Source organism: Anolis sagrei, chromosome 7, assembly GCF_037176765.1.
Source record: "Anolis sagrei isolate rAnoSag1 chromosome 7, rAnoSag1.mat, whole genome shotgun sequence".
Classification (NCBI taxonomy): domain Eukaryota; kingdom Metazoa; phylum Chordata; class Lepidosauria; order Squamata; family Dactyloidae; genus Anolis; species Anolis sagrei.
In genome coordinates this window covers 6,180,755-6,201,132 of record NC_090027.1, presented here as the reverse complement: position 1 = coordinate 6,201,132, position 20,378 = coordinate 6,180,755, and the positions used below count along the sequence as shown (strand labels likewise).

The following is a 20,378-nucleotide window of genomic DNA, read 5'->3' as shown; positions in this document are numbered from 1 at the left end:
TACAATCAAGGAGCATTTTGAACCCCACCAACGACAGAATTGGGGCAAACTTCCCACACAGAACCCCCATGACCAACAGAAAATACTTAAGGCCATCCAGTCCAACTCCCTTCATCAGGGCAAGAAAACGTAATCAAAGTCCTCCTGACAGCGAGCCATCCAGCCATTCACACACACACATATATGTATATGACAGATGCAGTATCGAAGATTTGAAAGGGACATCTAAAGAAGAACAATGATATGTTATATGTTCCAGAGTAGGAAAACCAGATAACCTCCACATCAACACTGACAGAAACAGCAAGAAATACTGTTTACCCATAAGCATCAAGACATTACATATATTAGAAACCAACACTTTCTCGTTACTTTATCTTCTAGATCAGCAGACTGGGCTACAGCAACACGTGGCAGGGGACCACTAGTTGGAAATAAAAATGTATAAGTATATTCTTATTGGTCATTTAAAAGGGCTTAATTTGACTTAATTGTACTCCAGACGACGCAAAACAAAGCTGAAGTTGCCTATCCATGACTGAAATAGAAGTGATGGAAACATGAAGGGTTTTTCAACGGAGCATTTTTGCTAGTCATGGGTGAGATGTCTCCAGTGTCAGCATGCTTGATGGGATCACCATGGAATGATGTTACTGGCCTTGTCCTTTGATTTGATTTTCCAGCACATTGCTCTCGAGGGGGCTCTCGTTTTATCCAGAAGAACATTGTGGATTTTAAAAGACTGGGTTTTTATTTTGAAAGGCAGGGATTGGCTCAACAATTGCACTTTTAAGCTGCTTGCAGGCCTAATCTCTCCAACATTCTGAACACACTTCATTTATGTTTTAGGCGTTTTAGTCCCTCATATGTCTGTATTCACACATAAATTGCAGTTAACTCTATATGTAATACATAATTGGAAAAATATGTATGTTACTGCAAATAAGATTTGTGAATATGTAATATCTGGAGTCATTTCCCTAGCCAGTATAGTGACTTAATGATTTTTGGGCTATGACACTAGAGAGCAGGGTTCAAATTCCTCCTTGGCCATGAAAACCCTCTGAAAGAGACATTATAAATTAGAAATAACAGCAGTATTCACACAAAGAAAGGCAGGTGGTACTTTTTAATAATAATAATAATAATAATAATAATAATAATAGAAAAAAGTTCAGATTATTGATGTTGCCATACCAGGTAACAGTCGCATTGTGGAAAAACAACAGGAAAAACTCAGCCGCTATCAGGACCTCAAAATCGAACTGCAAAGGCTCTGGCATAAACCAGTACGGGTGGTCCCAGTGGTCATCGGCACACTGGGTGCCGTGTCGAAAGATCTCAGCCGGCATTTGAAAACAATAAACATCAACAAAATCACGATCTGTCAACTGCAAAAGGCCACCTTACTTGGATCTGCACGCATCATTCGAAAATACATCACACAGTCCTAAATGTTTGGGAAGTGTTCGACTTGTGGTTTTGTGATACGAAATCCAGCATATATATCTCGTTTGCTGTGACATACTGTGCTTTTGTGTCAGTAAAATAATAATAGTAATTATGTATTTCTATACCGCACTCTCCCTGAGAGGACTCAGGGCGATTTACACATAAGAAGGCAGACATTCAATGCCTAAGTGAGTACAAAACATATTAAAACATATCAAAATACACGACAGAACACAGTAATAACAGTGAGTTTATTATTATTATTATTATTATTATTATTATTATTATTTAAAACACTTATATTCTGCCCTTCTCACCCCGAAGGGGACTCAGAGCGGAGCACAACATATACATGGCCAACATTCAATGCCTGGGTACAATATATAAATATTAAAAAACATTTATCTAAATATTAAAATAACACAATTTAAAACCGTCCTAGCCATCCGCATCAAATCCAATTGGTCCTGTTTACCACGAAGGATTAAGCATTGAGATAAAAATATGACAGAATTGTCAGTAAGCATATTTACATTGAAGGAGGTTAGACTAATGGTTTAATCAGAGTTGGACAGTCTTATCTTGAATTACCGTTTTATGTAAATATTCAAAAACATTCAACCTACTAATGCCTAAATTAATATAATTTTATTGGTATCTATTTTTATTTTGAAATTTACTAGTAGCTGCTGCATTTCCCACTCTCGGTTTATACTCGAGTCAATACATTTTTCCGATTTTCGTGGTAAAATTAGGTGCCTCGGCTTATATTCAGGTCGGCTTATACTCAAGTATATACGGTAAGTCTCATTTATTTCAATAGAGTTAAAATAAAAACTAACATTTGATGGATTGATTTCCAAACTAATGCTTTTACATCCAGTTGTTACTTTATTTTAACTCCAACTAAAAGGATTTAGATATGTAGTGCTTAAAAAAAACCAGAAGACATTTTTTAAAATCCCACACACCTTTTAAAAAGTCATGCCATACTGCCCTCTTCTGATACACTGAGGATACAAGCCTTGAAAAGAAAGAAAACTGTAACTTGAAACTAAACTGTCTGACTTTTAAACCAAGTTTAGAAAGATATAGATTGCCTGTGTTAAAAATAGACCATAAAATAGTAAGACTGAACAAATACAACAAAGAAAATATACTGTATATACTCAAGTATAAACCTAGTTTTTCAGTCCTTTTTTTAGGCTGAAAGTTTCCCCCGGCTTATACTCGAGTCAAGGTTATTTATTATTTTACTCTGTTGTTGTTATTGTTGTTTTACTTTATTATTATTGTTATTACATTTATTATTTTATTTTATTTATTATTGTTAGTGTTACATTTATTATTTTACTCTATTAACTTGTACGCCAGTTGCGCCCGTACCTTGGGAAGTGTCGTCTGGCCAGTGGTCCACGCTCTTGTTACATCCTGAATAGATCACTGCAATTCACTCTATGTGGGGTTGCCTTTGAAGACTGTTCGGAAACTTCAGTTAGCCCAACGGATGGCAGCCAGATTACTCACCGGAGCATCATACCGGGAACATATCACCCCTCTGCTATGTCAGCTCCACTGGCTGCCGATCCAGTTCCGAGCACAATTCAAAGTGCTGGTTTTGACCTACAAAACCCTATACGGCTCCGGCCCAGTGTACCTGTCCGAACCCATCTTCCTCTACGTCCCACCTCGGAGTTTAAGATCCTCTGGGGAGGCCCTGCTCTCGGCCCCGCCTTTATCACAAGTGAGGTTGGTGGGGACGAGGAGCAGGGCCTTCTCGGTGGTGGCCCCTCGCCTGTGGAATTCTCTCCCCGGGGAAATTAGGTCATCGACATCCCTCCTGTTTCAGAAGGCAACTAAAAACATGGATATAGGACCAGGCCTTTGGGTAATCTGGCAGACAGACAAAGAACAATGACGACAAGAGTTGGATAGGATTATGACAATGCGGAATGAACTTACAGATTTTGAACTTGGCGAACGTTGATCACTGGATTGGCTTTTATTAGTTGTTATTGTATAATTGGACTGTTTTAACTATTTATAACTGTCGCTGCTATGTATTTTATCTTACTATGTGTATTGTTGGCATTTAATTGTGCCTTTTGTAAGCCGCCCTGAGTCCCCCTTCGGGGGTTGAGAAGGGCGGGGTAGAAATGTTCGAAATAATAAATAATAATATTATTGTTATTGTTACATTTATTATTTTACTCTATTTATTATTATTGGAAGGATACGTAAGCATATTTACATTGAAGAAGGTTAGAATAATGGTTGAATCAGAGTTGGACAGTCTTATGTTGAATTAGTTTTATGTAAATATTCAAAAATATTTAACCAACTTATGATTCAATTAATGCAATTTTATTTGTATCCTATTTTTATGTTGAAATTGACCACTAGCTGCTGCATTTCCCACCTTTGGCTTATATTCGAGTCAATCCATTTCTCAGTTTTTTGTGGTAAAATTAGGTGCCTCGAACTATATTCGGGTCGGCTTATACTTGAGTATATACAGTATTCAATGGGCCATTAAAAAAAGCCAAGACTTTTGAAATGAAAATGAAATTTTAACTCTACTATGTATACAATAAAATTTCCTTGTAAGCTTTTGTAGTGATCCATAATAGGAACAGGAAACCAATTTTCTGGCAACTGTGGTATACACATCAGTAGTAGGGCTGGGCGGTTTCGTTTCGTTAATTAGTAATTCGTTAATTTTTCCAATTACAAAACGATAACGAACCATTCTGGAGCAATTTTTTTAAAAAACGAATTTTTAAACACGTTTTGTAAATGCTTCGTATTTCGTTATTGTATTCGTTTTGTTATTGTTCTGAGGTCGTTTCGTTATTATTTCCGCATGTCTGGGGCAAGTTTTTTGTTTAATTAGTGAAAAAAAATTATAGTATCACACCAACAGTCAACAACAGAGGGAGAGGGAAGCTTCAGAAGTTTTTGGAGGTTTTTTAGCGTATTTCGCGGTCGCGTCCGCCATTAACGAATTGATTCGTTATTGTTTCAGAAATCGATTCGTTAATGTTTTGTAATTTTTTTCACATTTACGAAATTTCGTAAATATCGAACTTTTTAAAAGGAAAATTTTGTAATTATTTTAAATATCGAAACAAAAAAAACCCCCAAATACAAATCGATTTTAGAAACAAATTTTTCCGTTGTTACCCAGGCCTAATCAGTAGGTTAACATGCAACTTTAAACTGTAAAAAATGTAGCAGGTTGGGTTGGTGTATGAAGAATGTCATCTCATTAAGCGTTTTAACCACTTTTACAATAATTTCAAAACCTACATATTTTAACTCTCCCAATAGTAAAGACTAATTTGGAACATTTTTTAAAAAACCAACAACTCTCCAGAGGTGTGTATATTTGAGAGATAAATTCACCAACCTAATTTAAATGCTTGCTTCTTAGGTTGAACAAGCTCTTTTAAAAGAGAGCAATTTACCCCAAAATTAAATGTGCACAGAATTTTGTGCATGTCATATGAAACCTATGTTAGCTTAAACTTTCCCATTGTCATTTCTTTGCTATTACCAGCTGACAATATCAGTTCTCTGACACTATTCTTCTGACCGCCTGAATAAGGACACATTAGAAACCAGTTCAAAAACTTAAGCCTGAATTTTATTAGCTACTAGCTTGGGGACCCAGTTGTGCCCGGGTTATTTGAGAAAGGCATTGTGTGCCAAGGTTGGTCTTTATCAGTTATTTCTGTGGCTCACAGGGGTCTCTGGAAGTTAGTGAAGGTACTGCGAGTCCCATCATCTGTGGTCCATCCTCCTCCAAACAGCACCAGGATGTAGAGTGGGTCATGGGGGCTCTGTGTGCCAAGTTTGGTCTTGATCACTCAATGGATGAGGGTTGTAGCGGTCTTGGGAAGTGAGTGAAGGTACTTAAAGTCCCATCATCTGTGGTTCATCCTCCTCCAAACTGCACCAGGATGCAGAATGGGTCATGGGGGTTATGTGTGCCAAGTTTGGTCTTGATCGCTCATTAGATGAGGGTCGCAGCGGTCTCGGGAAGTGAGTGGAGTTACTTCAAGTCCCATCATCCATGTTCCACCCTCCTCCAAACTGCAGTAGGATGTAGAGTGGGTCATGGGGGCTCTGTCTGCCAAGTTTGGTCCTTATTGGTCTTTGTTGGGGGCCACCATGGTCTATGGGAACCGAAGGGAGGGGAAGTACTACAAATCCCATTATGTGTGGTCGGTCTCCCTCTAATCTGCAGTAGGATGTAGAGTGGGTTATGGGAGCTCTGTGTGCCAAGTTTGGTCTTTATCGGAGTTTGTTGGGGGCCACAATGGTCAGTGGGAACCAAAGTGTTTGAAAGTACTACCAATCCCATAATCCGTGGTCCACTTCATGGGGGTCATGGGGGTTATGTGTGCCAAGTTTGATCCAGGTCCATCACCCATGCAGGTCACAGTGGCCTGTGAAAGTGGCAGCCAATCAGAAAGCTGCCACATACACTCCCCTCCCTCCCTCCGCATACAAACACTGACTTTTATTATATACATAGATAGATATGCAATAAACAATATATTTTATACTTCCATTATTTCTTTTATTTCTCTTCTGTATTTTCATTCTTAGTGCATGTACTTTTTGTCAACATTTCCTCTGTGTAGCATTGATAATAATTTCTTAACCTTTTTCAAAAATCCAAATTATTCTGGTATTATATCTCAAGCAAACTGGCTAACCTTCCCTTTCAAATAGGAATAGTCTTAAATTAAATTGTAGGATGATTTTTAATGAATGTGCTCATTTCCTTTCTATAGCAGTAATCACTTTTGTATCCAAGACTCGCTCTTCTGATTCTCTGGGCCTGAAAGCTGTTGTTTTCTTTGGCACTTAGCACGGCAATGCTCTTCCTTTTCTTTACCTTGTAAGGGCCAGTTGGAACATGAGCATTCTCCTGCTCTTCGCTCATTAGGAAGGGCAACTGGATGCCATTGGCTTCCTTTTGATGAAGCAGCTCCGATTCTTGAGGAATGCGGGAGGACAGTCTTCTCTTGATGCTGCAGGCAGAATCGGGTATCTCAATCCAGGCCAGGCCCTCCTTTTCTGCATCTTTATGCCCTCTCATGCTGCGCCTCACCCTTCTGGAAGTACTACTGAAGGAGGCCTCTATACTGCATTGTAGGCTATGTAAGTGTTCAGAATCCACGGGTGCAAGGGAAAGCTCTTCCACATTGCCTTCAGGGATACTGTGAATGTTTTCAGGTGTTTCAGAACAATTTGGAAGATGAAAGGTTTGTCTTCTGGATTTTCTCCTTGGAAACTTGTTGAGGTTCATGCTGTCACTTTCACCCCCTAATTGGGCTGCAGATTCTACACTAACAAGTGCAGTCCGTTCAGCTCTTGGTGAGTGTGGGATCTCAAGTTTCTCCTGTTTCTTGGCTTTTCCTGAGGTACAGTCACTATTCAATACCTGTACCTTTTCCTTTAAGATAGTATTCAATTTCTTGGGAGAATTTTGTTTAGGAGACTCTAAGGGAAGCATATCCTTCAAAACATCTGCAGAATCATCTGCAAGCGGTGAGAATGAGGCTGGCATGTCCAATTTCTTGAAAAGACCCAGACTAGAATGCAGGCAGTCACCATCTTCCTTATTATCCCACAGGCTGCAACTGTTTTCATTTCTTCCATTCTCAGATTCCCCACAAAGGTCACTCAAAATGGAATAATCTAAGAAAGAATCTTAATTAGAAAAGGCCCAGGCGACACACCACACTTCTGTTCAGTGTTTGAATCGAATATCTAACTAGATTTTGCTAGTTAGGTGAAAGATTCAAATTCTAAAAAGAAGCCCGTAGCAAACTCTAAACAGATGCCCATTATAATAAAATAACATTTCAGATCATTTTAACAAACTGTATTTTTGGCATTCCACAACACTCCCCTTGTTTTCTGCCCCCCTCTCCTTAGACCTCTCCTCTACTTACCCCACACTTACTCCTAGTTCCTGCAGAGACCCTGAGTAAGACTACTAAGCACCAAAGGAAGACGGGTTGGGAGCCCTTAGGATTAAATTCTCAATCCATAAATAATTTGTTATAGGTAAAGGTAAAGATTTTCAACTGTCATGTCCGACTCTGGGGGCTGGTGCTCATCTCCATTTCTAAACTGAAGAGCCAGCGTTGTCCGTAGACACTCTAAGGTAATGTGGCCTGCATGACTGCATGAAGCACTGTTACCTTAACACCAGAGCAGTACCAAATCTACTCAAATTTGCATGTTTTCGCAGTGCTAGGTTGGCAGAAGCTGAGGTGAACAGCGGGAGCTCACCCCACCTCCCAGATTCGAACCTGTGACCTTTCGGTTAGCAAGTTCAGCAGCTCAGCGGTTTAACCCGCAGTGCCATCGCAGTGTATTAACTCTGTCTGGGACTGGATCTACACTACCATAAAATGCAATTTCAGAATGCAGATTAGACTCATGTAATCCAATTAAATGTAGTTAAACTGCATTATAAAATGGAATGATATGGTAGTGCAGATCCAGCTCAAGTCTCAAGCAAAACTGCTGATGAAAATAGATATAATAGTTTGAAAGTTTCGTAATAGAAAAAGGTTATACTGTTTGTGTTAATGATACCCCCATTAACAACACAAGGAATTTGCCACTGTATTATGAGGATCAGAAAAGCAGACCATAGGTTTACATACCAAAGCTTGAAACGTGTGACTCTGGGGTGTGCTGATAAGAAGACCCAAATGAGATTTCTTCTGTCACCTCAAGAATTGGACTCAAGAGAGGTGTCTTTGATGCGATTTCTCGCTGTCCATACAACGCTTTTTGATTCTTTTTTTTCTTTCTCCTCTTTCCAAAAACTTTGCATTTAGCAGCCTATAAAATATATAGAGGATATCATTATGTACTCTGTTAAAATTACATTTATAACTTGCAGTTGGTATATATAAGCTAAATATTTGTTCCTTGCTGATTGAGATTTAGTCTATTGGATTGGGAAGCAAGTTCAAGCATGTACCAGTCCATACAAGAAGCCTTGTGAGTTAGCGACTCCCTCATAGAATACCTTAATACAGTTCTTATAATACATTACATTCAAAGACATTGTATTTAGTAAAGAGAACTATGTTTTAAATGTAGGCAAATCAATTCAGTCATATGATGTATCAAGTCACCACAACGAAAATTGAATAAGCCCAGACCTGATCACATGGGCTGCAGCCCCTCCTACAACAAAGAAGTTAAAGAAAACGGCAAACCAATATACACATATACAATACAGTAAGCAATTATATACATAACAAATAACTAGCGGAGGCTTGGGAAGGTTGCTATTTCCAACAGTCTCTCCAATAACAGTACCTAAAACTTTCATTTTTCAATTTTGTTATTGCTGTTAACTGCCAGCAAATCAATCCTGACTTATGACAATCCTATGAATAACAGACCTCTTAGTTGCTCTGTAAGCAAGTCGATTTATGGCTAAGCCAAGATAACTATTAACTATTAACCTCTTTCACCAATTGACATCTCAACGATGCACTGTGTAATCTACAATTAAAAGCAGAACTACACAATGACAACCCACCAAAACATCATCTGCAATGTAAAATATTACTCACTGGTTTCTTTTTCTGAACAGATTTTGCTTCAGGTTTAGTTTTTTGAATTTTATTCGCTTTGTCTTTGGAATTCTTGATTGGCACTTTGCTTGCAAGGGTAGAATCTGTTTCTTCTACTTTGCTGCAATGCTGTTAAGAATTATTCATATTATGAAGTCAGTGTATAAAAACAGACACTATTTGCCAGAAGTCTAAATTTATCTCACATAAAATATAGACTAAGAACACTGCATCACACAGGTTTAAAATGCTTTCTTTGCAATTCTTTTCCATTTATCAATAGTTATAACACTATCACACGATAAATAGTTGAGTGTTGTCTCCAGTAAACTATATAATGTTAATTGATTGTGAAGATCCAATTTGGAAATGCACTTATCCATTTACTGAAATTCAGTGCTCAAAAAATTCATACTTTTACCTGATTTATTATAGACAATCTTGTTATTCTACGTGCAGGAGCTTGGACATGAAGAGAATTTTTGCTTGTTTCTAAAAGGGGAACAAGATTGAATAAATTGCATATATTACCTAAGTATTTGCACCTTGATGCAAAAAGGAATGCAAACTGTAAAAACACAGAAACCTAGCTTTACCTTCCAGATTATAGTTTGCAGCACATTCAGCACCTTTTGATGATTCTTGTTCCTGTAGCAAGAAAGTAACAATGCAAGCATGTTGTTTCAAGAACAAACTATTGCAACAGTACAGTGAAACCAAAGATTTAACAAAAATTAGGTTCAGAATGCGACCATGACTATAGATATTGAATTGCAAACTGATATACTGTACAAGACATTATGAAATAGGTTATGTAGTCATCAAATTTGAGATATCAAGATATATTAAGGAGTACAAGTTTCAACTAAGCTATACATACTTATAAAGACCAGAATATGAATGAGTTCCTTTGGTAAACTAAAATTTCTATATTGGGAAGGGGAGTTTCTGAATTTTGTTCAGGATCTGAACAGAACATTAATCCCAAGTATATGAAACCCACAAAATGTGAATCTGACTTACATCATTGCGATCAAGGTCTGATTGGGAAAATGATTTCTTGTCAGGAATCATGTTTGGAGAACTTTCTCTTGAAACTGATGAACTGAGCAGAACTCTTTTTAGATGTAATGGAATATCAACAGAGACGAGATCTTCATTTTTTATAATTACTTCTTCTACTGATCTGGTAGTTCTTTCTGCATTCCATAAGATTTTATGAGTGGTAAACAAAAAACAATGTATGTAAAAAAAGTTAAATCAAATGACAATAAAAAGCAAAACTGACAGCAGTCCCAAATATATAAAATATTAAAGAGCCAAAGGAAAATGAGTTATGATACCCCAAAGACCAACATACTGGTAATGGGAAGGCAAGTCCATAACCAAAATAAAATTAACTAAAAGATTCACTAGGTACTCCAAGGAAAATTATGTTCTTCCCACCCCTCTCAATAATTATCACCCCATTTTCTCAATTAATAAGGCTTTGGCAACCTCTTTAACCATGATGACAGAAGGCTTGGCCCTTCAGATTCTCTTGGATCATGACTCCCATAATTCCTCACCATTAGTTGTATTGCCAGAGTCTGCTGAAAATTCCTCCTTTGTATCATCAATGGGCTCCTATGAAAACAAATGTCTTAATTAGTTCTTAATGGATTACATGGTTTGATTATAACAACTTGCTTACTTCAGGCTGGAATACAAGAATGCACTGAGTTTTTTGATTGACAATTTTCACTACGTTTCTTACGGAATATTGAATCTTTCATCGGGAAAACAATTACTTGTACAGTAAAGCTTAATATGCACATCAAATGGCATCAAATGTATCCATTAGTGGCTATCAGAAATGATATGCAACATCATTACGAAAAATCACAGAATGACCTTTCTGTGTATACTGGGATAACAGTATTTAGTCTCTGCTAATCAAGTCTGCTCCTCAGTAACAAGAAAACTACAGAACACATCTGATGCAGAATCTACCCTCTTAATATAAACAGGAGATTTTGTCCATATTCCAACAATCTCAGTGCCACCACAGAAACTTCTCAAATGAACTTTCCCCACTTTTAAAAATGTTTTCCTATTAATCCCAAACTTACAAGATGGTGTTCAATGCCAACTTTCTTATCTCCAGTTTCTACTTGTCTTTTCTTCAAAACAGGACGAGCAGAAGAGGAAGACAAACAATCTCTTTGAACAGGTGTGACAGGAGGCTTGGTTTCATCAAATAGTTGCAAACTTTGTTGTTCTGCAAATCTAACTTTCTTACAGCTCTTCTGAATTGTAGCACTCCAGTTTACTTCTTCACTGGCATGTGAGAACTGCTTATCTTCAAAATAAAAAGCAAAAACAAAAAGGCAATTCTAATTTTTCAATGTGTACATATATCAGAGATACAAGGAGATGGCAAGTTAACAAAATGGGGGACAAAGAAAGGAACTTCTTTTGTGATTTTTTAAAGATAGAAGTGTTGCTTCACTACTGCAAGCATTTTGTTCTCTGTCATTGCTGAATTACCACTTTTTATATAGTTTACAATTTATAACCTGCAAATAATCTATTTAATGTACTAAACCAGTGTTTCACATGAGGTAAATAAGCTTCAAAATCATAGGCTTCCTCATCATCTCCACCTTCCCTTAATAGTTTTATAAGGTCTTCAGAACCTTCCATTTTCCTTAATTTTGTTTGTCATGCTGACTGAATGACTAAAGCTGGCAGCTATGTTTGTTATAGTTACAAATAATCACAGTTTATGTTTGAAAGGGACACTGGACTGTTTAAGTAGAACAAAGCACTTCATAGCTATGGCCTGGAGAAAGATCCAGGAAATAGCTATGGGATACGCTTTATTCTTATTACATGCTTTCAATGATTACCCAGAGTTTTCTTTACAGAACTTTCCTATTGATAGCTATCATTTCTTAAGAAGGCATGAAGACACAGAGGGTTGCCCTTGAATAGGATTTATATACTTTATCTTAAATGTTTTACTACCATATTTCTTCAATCATGAGATGCCATCGATTGTAAGATGCATCCTAATTTCAGTACCAGCACGATAAAAAACACATGATACACCTGCAATTCTAAGAAACACCCATTTGTACAAATGTTTATATGGGGAAAAGGTACATCTTAGAATTGAAGATTATCTAAAACTATACATTTTATTAAGCCTTATATTCAAGTCTTCAAGTACAGTATGAAATCGGCTGGTCATAAAAAAACAATCACTGCATTTCTTGACTTGTTTTATTTTCAAAAATCATACTTAAAATACAGCTTACATAAAGACAATACATAGGAAATTATTTCTTACCACATGGAGTCCTCAATACACCCTTACAAGGAGTAGTTTTCAAACTCGTGTATCCAGATTTTGCACTACTTGCTAGCAAGCCAGGGAGTGCCTAAAGAAACCCATTATTATATATGAAGCATATTCAAATCATTTTTCAGAAGACACATCAGTTTAGTTTACATGACAGAAAACTGACCAGTTCAAATCCTTGCACTATAGTCATGCGAAACACATAAAGTAGAAAAGTTCAGGTTGGGAAAGGACAGAGATTAAAGAGGTTTGGCAATCAGACCATAGAAAGAATCTGCTATAGCACCTTGCAGAGCTCCTGACTGAAGAAAATAGGAAGCTCAGATGCATTTGCCATTCCTCTGGAGAATAACCAAGACATTCCTTGAGTATCTTCTGATAATGAGGCAGCCAATTTGAACTGAGTGCTGTTGTCTAAGTCGAAAAACAAATGCAAGAGATAAGTGATTTCACTTTTTTTGTAAGTTCCCATAAGAGAAATGGAAGCCTGCAATGATACAGCACCAAAGCCTAGAAGGCTCTCTGAAGTGTATTGTTTCTGAACCGCTATGAAAACCAAATCTCCATCATCTTCTGTTTGTTTTGGGCAGGTGAAAGAAATATGAAAATAATACCCACAGCTGTTTCACAAAAGCACTTTTCTCTTGGGGGGGGGGGGGGATGGCAAAACAGTAGCATCAGTTGTATACAACAGCTCCCTTCCACCGACAGAGAAATAATCCCATTAACAACTATTTAGAAAATAGTTTAAAAGGTGGGGGTAAAGATCCTGACTGTGACAAATTGTATACACCAATCTAATACAAGCATGTGTTTATGACACTCTGAACTTCACCTCTTTCCATACCTATTTGATGACAAGAGGATAACAAAGGTGGATAGACAGTCCCTGACCATCGGCTACTGTGTATCCTCCCACATCCTTGGCCTTTTTTATTATCCCCTTGTCACCAAATGGCCGTGGAACTGAGAGTGCTCCAGGGCCAGGAGAGGTAATGCAATAGCTCAGAAAGCAAGGAGGACTCAGTTATGCCTGGCAGAGCTTTATGCTCTGAAAGATCAATGTAGGAGCTTAGCCAGAACTAATCTCATAAGCATACGTTGAAAACCAGAGAATTGTTAAAACAGATTTATAACCTTCATAAAGAATAATTCTGATACATTTATATGATATTGGTTATGCTTCAGTTAATACTACAAGCACAATATCCCTAGCCCGTGGCATTTGTTTTGCATTATGGCACAGCATGTAAGGCAATTTAATTCTACAAGTCTCAATGTACATCATACCTCTGCAGTTTCACCTGTGTCAGTGTGGAAAGGCTTTGATGATGGAGATACAATATTGTGTTCCTGTATATCAAGGGAAGATTTCCCTCCATTTAAAGATTTCATAGCTGTATTTTCCTCAAAAGCAAGTGTTCCAAACACTGATGGCAAGTTCTGCTCCTGTTCTGATTCTTCATGTGGTCCTACATTGATTTCTTTAGCTATATGCAATAAACGCAGAAATACATGCCTTACTATAACATCAATTATGTTGACAAATAAAAGAGTTCAGTATTTAAGACTAGCAGAATCCAGGTTTTTCTTATGAACACTACAACTATAGTGTTTCATGCTGTCAAAAAGATCTCAGATGCACACAGGAAGGTCTAGAAAGCTCTGACACAGAATAAAGAAGTAAAAGCTGAACTTGGTAAGTCATGAAATTATTTTGCAAAAAAGGAGCTAATTTGCTCACTAAGGTTTGCCTATAGTTGCACTTATAATGAAAGACAAATCTTAAACCAGCAAGTTCAATATGTAATTATATTCTGAATACCTTGTAATATAATCTATTCTAATAGTTATAACACATTCCCAAAGCATACTTCTACCCAATATTGCATTTTTTCCCATTCACACAGCAACTTTATTTTCTCAAAAATCTAGAAAAAAATCCTCTAAGTCTTCAAATTTTCTGGAGAATTTTACATTTCTATTCTTAGCTCTCCAGTGCAGGATGCGCATGGCAAACCAAATGAATGCTGATTCTAATGGAAACAATATGATACAGCAAACACTCAACTGGATCCTGGATTTCACTATAAAATATTTCTATTGTTTATTTATTATTTACATTTCAAGTGCAGAATTTCCCAAATAAATTTACCAAGATTTAAAAGATGTCCTCTCAGGTAAAATCACTTTTTATGCCCTACCACCAAAATGAAGGCAAAACAATTAGAGATCTTGCCTTAAATATTAGACAATGTCATATTCAAAACTAATGCAAACAAAATTTTCAAAAATTAAGTTGCACTCTTTTAGAACTCAACAACAAATTTCAACAGAAAAACACCAGGTTTACGTACAGGTTTCAGCTACATGGATTTGTCTTTCCACAGTTTCCTCAGGTGGGTTAAAAGACAACTGGAAGGCAGCAATTTTATCTTTTAGAAAAGTGTTCCGATGTGTAAAAGGGCTAGCCTGTCCAAAGACAACACAAGAAAGTTTCTGAACAATTTATTTCTAATGTTCAATAATAAAGGAAAGAACAATCATGAGCCTAAGTTTTTAACTAACCACAAAGGCCACACTTAAATTGTGGACTACTGCTAAATTAGAACTTAATTTCATGTTTGACCAAAAAGCCTTTTTCTCTGGTCTTAGTAACACTATTTACCTGCACATTTTCAGTATGTATACTCTGTAAAAGATCATACAGCACTCCCAATATTGCTGGACTGCAATTCCCAGCAGTCCTCACAAGTTAAGGCTACAGTTCAACAACATATGGAGTGCTGCATCATTCCTGCTAATGGTTGGTGTACAATCACCAGCACATTATGGTATATCTACCTGCGCCAAGGCATCTTGCTTCCTTGCTCGCCGTCGGTAAGCAACATATCGGATTAGAGAATTATTTTCTGGTGAACCCCGAATTCCAATTGTTGATCGACGTCTAAATTTGTTTAAAACATTCTTAGATTGTCCTAAAACAAAAAAGCATGCTATATTGAACATTCAGTGTTATCTAAAGGGAACACGCATTTCTAGACCCAAAATTTTCAGTTAACACTGTTGATGCAGTGAATGTTAATGTAACAGAAGCTTAAGATAAAAGGTGGCCAATGTAATAATAAGGTATTTTACAACCCAAACCAAAGAAGAAGACTGTTTGGCCCTCCAGATTGTTATACTATACTTGAAATCCCATTTTCCTTCACCACTGGCTATATTGGATTAAAAATCTCTAAAATCAGGACAGTAAATAAAGAACAACACTCAGAAACAGGGGAATTCCAGACAAGAAACCATCAAGGCAAGCTAATCACCTTCCAACAGTATCTGGAGGCGATTGGAGTAAACTAGGGGTGACGCAGATATCTGAAGTAGCTTGGGATTGTGTAATAGCTGGTCTATTTTAACCTTCATTTTTAATTTTTGTGGTATGAAATTTTATCTTTACCTTCCAACAAAGGATCCCCCCAGGCAGGAAGGAACCAGGCTTTGAAACTGCAAGGCCATTTAATGCTAATCAAGGTGATCAATTGCAACATTCACACTTGCCTCCAACAGATAACAGTTCTTTTTCCAACCTTTGAAATTGTTCCATAGATATATAAACCTCACTTGCCTAGTTTCCATCAGGCCTCACAACCTGAGGATTCCTGCACTAGATATGGATGAAACATCAGGAGAGAATGCTTCTGGAACATGGCCATACAGCCCAGAAAACTTACAACTCAACATTATGTGGCTTACTCACACATGCCTCCAAAATCATTCATGGCTACCCCTTAAACCGTGGTTCTCAACCTTCCTAATGCCACAGCCTTTTTTTAATACAGTTCATTATGTTGTGTTGACCTCCAACCATAACATTATTTTTGTTGCTACGACATAACTGTCATTTTGCTACTGTTATGAACTGTAATGTAAATATCTGATATGCAGGATGTATTTTCATTCACTGGACCAAACTTGGTATAAATACCCGATACGCCCAAAGTTGAATACTGGTGGGGATTGATTTTGTCATTTGGGAGTTGTAATTGCAGAAATACCTGATACACCCAAATTTGACAGACCACCTGTCTGTCCTGTTTTTTCCTTTCTTTTTGTTGTCTTGCTTTCACATTTGCTGACAGAAATCTAGAGGTGTGTTTGCGTGTGTGTGTGTTTTTGTCATTTGGTAGTTGATAGGATTTATAATTCATCTACAATCAAAGAGCATTCTGAGCTCTACCAATGATGGAATTGAACCACTCTTGGCACAAAGAACTCCCATGACCAACAGAAAATACTGGAAGGGTTTGGTGAGCATTGACCTTGAGTTTTAAATAAATATTTGTTTATTTATTTAAAAGTTTTATATACCGAGCTTCTCACCTCATAAGACGGACTCAGCCCGGTTTCCAACCATAAAAACACATACAATCGGTAAAATATCAAAATACACATTGCAATAAAACATTTAAAAAGCACATATATTTAAAACTACAGTGGTCAGTCGTCATACTAAAATCGAATATACACCGTCTTCCATGCAGATCATTGTTTCATTCTTCGAAAGCCTGCCTCCATAACCACGACTTCACCTGTTTCCTGAATGTCAGGATTGTTGGGGCAGTTCTAACCTCTGACGGGAGAGAGTTCCAGAGTTGCCGGGCCACTACCGAGAAGGCCCTGTCCCTCGTCCCCACCAGCCACGCATGTGAAGTCGGCAGGACCGAGAGCAGGGCCCCTCCAGACGATCTTAGTAATCTTGATGGTTTGTAGGGGAGAATACATTCAGAGAGGTAAACCGGGCCGGAGTCGTTTAGGGCTTTATAGGTTAACACCAGCACTTTGAATTGTGCTCAGAAACTAATTGGCAGCTAGTGGAGCTGGTGTAACAGCGGAGTGGTGTGCTCCCTATACCCAGCACCCGTTAGTAATCTGGCTGCCGCACGTTGTACTTGCTGCAGCTTCCGGGTAGTCTTCAGAGGCAACCCCACGTAGAAAGCGTTGCAGTAGTCTAAACAGGATGTAACCAAAGCGTGGAATACCGTGACCAAGTCAGCCTTCCCAAGATACGGGCGCAGCTGGCGCACAAGTTTTAGTTGTGCAAATTCATCCAGAGAGCACTGTGGACTCAAACAATGATGGATCTGAACCAAACTTTCATGGATACTCAATATGTCCAAATGTGAACACTGGCGGAGTTTGGGGAAAATAGACTTTACATTTAGGAGTTGTAGTTGCTGGGATTTATAATTCACCTACAATCAAAAAGCATTCTGAACTCCACCAATGATGGAAATGAACCAAACTTGGCATATAGAACTCCCATGACCAACAGAAAATACTGGATGGGTTTGGTGGGCATTGACCTTGAGTTTTGGAGTTATAGTTCATCTACATCCAGAGAGCATTGAGGACTCAAAAATGGATCTGGACCAAATTTGGTACTAATAATCAATATGCCCAAATGTGAACACTGGTGGAGTTTGGGTAAAATAGATCTTGACATTTGAGAGCTGTAGTTGCTGGGATTTATAGTTCACCTACAATCAGAGCATTCTGAACCTCACCAACGATAGAATTGGGCCAAACTTCCCACACAGAACGACCAACAGAAAATAATGTTTTCTAATCATCTTTGACAACTCCTTCAGGTCCCCCAGGTTGGGAAACACTGCCTTAAACACACACGACACAGACTGCCATATGATTTCTTTAAAGTATTGTCGAAGGCTTTCATGGCCGGAATCACTGGGTTGTTGTAGGTTTTCTCGGGCTGTATGGCCATGTTCTAGAGGCATTCCCTCCTGATGCTTCGCCTGCATCTATGGCAAACATCCTCAGAGGTTGTGAGGTCTGTTGGAACTAGGAAAACAGGTTTATATATCTGTGGAATGACCAGGATGGGACAAAGAACTCTTGTCTGTTGGAGCTAGGTGTGAATGTTTCAACTGACCACCGTGATTAGCACATAATGGTCTGACAGTGCCTAGAGCAAACTTTTGTTGAGAGGTGATTAGATGTCCTTGTTTGTTTCCTCTGTTGTTGTGCTGTTGTAATTTTAGTTTTTTAGTACTGGTACCCAGATTTTGTTCATTTTCATGGTTTCCTCCTTTCTGTTAAAATTGTCCACATGCTTGTGCATTTCAATGTCTTCTCTGTGTAGCTTGACATGGTGGTTGTGAGAGTGGTCCAGCACTTCTGTGTTCTCAAATAATCTGCTGTGTCCAGGCTGGTTCATCAGGTGCTCTGCTATGGCTGACTTCTCTGGTTGAAGTAGTCTGCAGTGCCTTTCATGTTCCTTGATTCGTGTCTGGGCAATTTCAACAATTTCAACAGAAAGGAGGAAACCATCAAAATGAACAAAATCTGGCTACCAGTATTAAAAAAACTCAAAAATTACAACAGCACAACAGCAGAGAGGAAACAAACAAGGACATCTAATCACCTCTCAACAAAAGATTGCTCCAGGCACTGTCTGGCCATTATATGCTAATCAAGGTGGTCAATTGAAACATTATGGAGCCCCCGGTGGCGCAGTGGGTTAAACCCCTGTGCCGGCAGGGCTGAAGACCGACATGTCGCAGGTTTGAATCCGGGGAGAGGCGGATGAGCTCCCTCTATCAGCTCCAACTCCTAATGCGGGGACATGAGAGAAGCCTCCCAAAAGGGTGATAAAAACATCAAAAATCATGCAGGCGTCCCCTGGGCAACATCCTTGCAGACGGCCAATTTTCTCACAACAGGAGTCACTCCTGACACGACCAAAAAAAAAAAAACCTGGTACATTCACACCTAGCTCCAGCAGACAAGAGTCCTTTGTCCCACCCTGGTCATTCCACAGATATATAAACCCTTTTTCCTAGTTCCAACAGACCTCACTACCTCTGAGGATGCTTGCCATAGATGCAGGTGAAACGTCAGGAGAGAATGCCTCTAGACCATGGCCATATAGCCCGGAAAAAACCTACAACAACCCAGATTTCTTGGAACATTACCTTCCGTTTGTTTTGTAAACGACTCCGGGGTAATGCCAAAATCAGCTGCTTTCAAGGTAGAGAAATCTAGCGGCGTCGCGGGGCTTTCAAGGCCTGGTTTTGGTCCTAATCCACTCTTGCGAGGGGTCCAATAAGTGGGCCTTTCCACGGCGTTGGGGCCCTTCGGGGAGGCGCCTGTCTGCTGTGTAGACACACTTGCCATTGTGGCCTTTAGCCGCCAACAACAACAACAGGCCTCATTAAAGCTTCTTCAACACAAACACCTTCTCCCTTCACTCGCCTCAGAGCGACTGCCTTTTCCTCGCGCTTTCCATTCAAACAAGCCTCTTCCCTCGCGATGCAATTACGTATCCCTCCGCCTTTTCTCCAATAAGACTCTTTGTTATTCTTATTCCCGACTTCCCTTGAATTCTGGCCAGTTTTGTGTCTCACGTGACCAAAACTCTCCCACGTCTTTCCTCCAATGAGAAGAGGCACCGCCCACATCCCAGGGACTACTTTTCAAGGAGAGCCGGCCACGCGGAAGCGTCGACATCGTTAACCGACAAACGACCGTTGGTAATTCAACGTCATAGGATCAACAACCAATCAGAAGCGGCGCTCCTCTTCCCTATGCAAAGTAGCCCCTCCCTCAGCTGGAAAAACATTGCGCTCTGATAGGCTCCCGCTGGAGCTGTTCTAAGGCGAAAGTCCCGCCTACAATGTGCATCGCAGTTCCTATTGGGCGAAGGAGAACGAGGCTTGCTGCGGATTGGTGAATAGGCTGAGTCAGGGAAAGAACTTCGGCTTCCGGGTTTGCAACCCAGGCGGGGAAGAGCATGTCACTCTGAGGGAAGAAGGAGAAGAGATGAAGAGAGTCACCCTGTTTGTGAATGGCAGCCCCAGGAATGGGAAGGTGAGCTCAACAAGAACTGCGGGTGATGGCTCTGCTTTCAGGAATGTTATCTGCTAATGGCATGGTTAATCCTGACT

At 38.9% G+C, this 20,378-nt stretch overlaps 2 protein-coding genes across 3 annotated transcripts in view; one reads left to right on the top strand and one right to left on the bottom strand.

The window, feature by feature from the left end:
• Positions 1 to 5,076: 5,076 nt before the first annotated feature.
• Positions 5,077 to 19,853, bottom strand: CDCA2 (cell division cycle associated 2). The gene is made up of 13 exons (XM_060787508.2): positions 19,407 to 19,853; positions 15,262 to 15,395; positions 14,775 to 14,889; positions 13,708 to 13,907; positions 12,406 to 12,496; positions 11,183 to 11,412; positions 10,640 to 10,697; positions 10,095 to 10,270; positions 9,668 to 9,719; positions 9,493 to 9,563; positions 9,072 to 9,200; positions 8,145 to 8,325; positions 5,077 to 7,164 (listed from the first exon to the last, which is right to left on the bottom strand). Exons 1-13 carry the CDS (start codon positions 19,606 to 19,608, stop codon positions 6,206 to 6,208), a joined length of 2,598 nt encoding a protein of 865 aa, XP_060643491.2. The 5' UTR covers positions 19,609 to 19,853; the 3' UTR covers positions 5,077 to 6,205.
• Positions 19,854 to 20,176: 323 nt separating this feature from the next.
• KCTD9 (potassium channel tetramerization domain containing 9) overlaps positions 20,177 to 20,378 on the top strand; it is a 32,151-nt gene continuing 31,949 nt past the window's right edge. Inside the window, exon 1 of one of the 2 annotated variants that reach the window (XM_067470671.1) lies at positions 20,177 to 20,301. In XM_067470671.1, coding sequence (XP_067326772.1) covers positions 20,254 to 20,301 — 48 coding nt within the window. In that variant the 5' untranslated portion in view covers positions 20,177 to 20,253. The remainder of the gene's footprint in view (positions 20,302 to 20,378) is intronic. The other variant, XM_060787642.2, reaches the window with a different exon arrangement.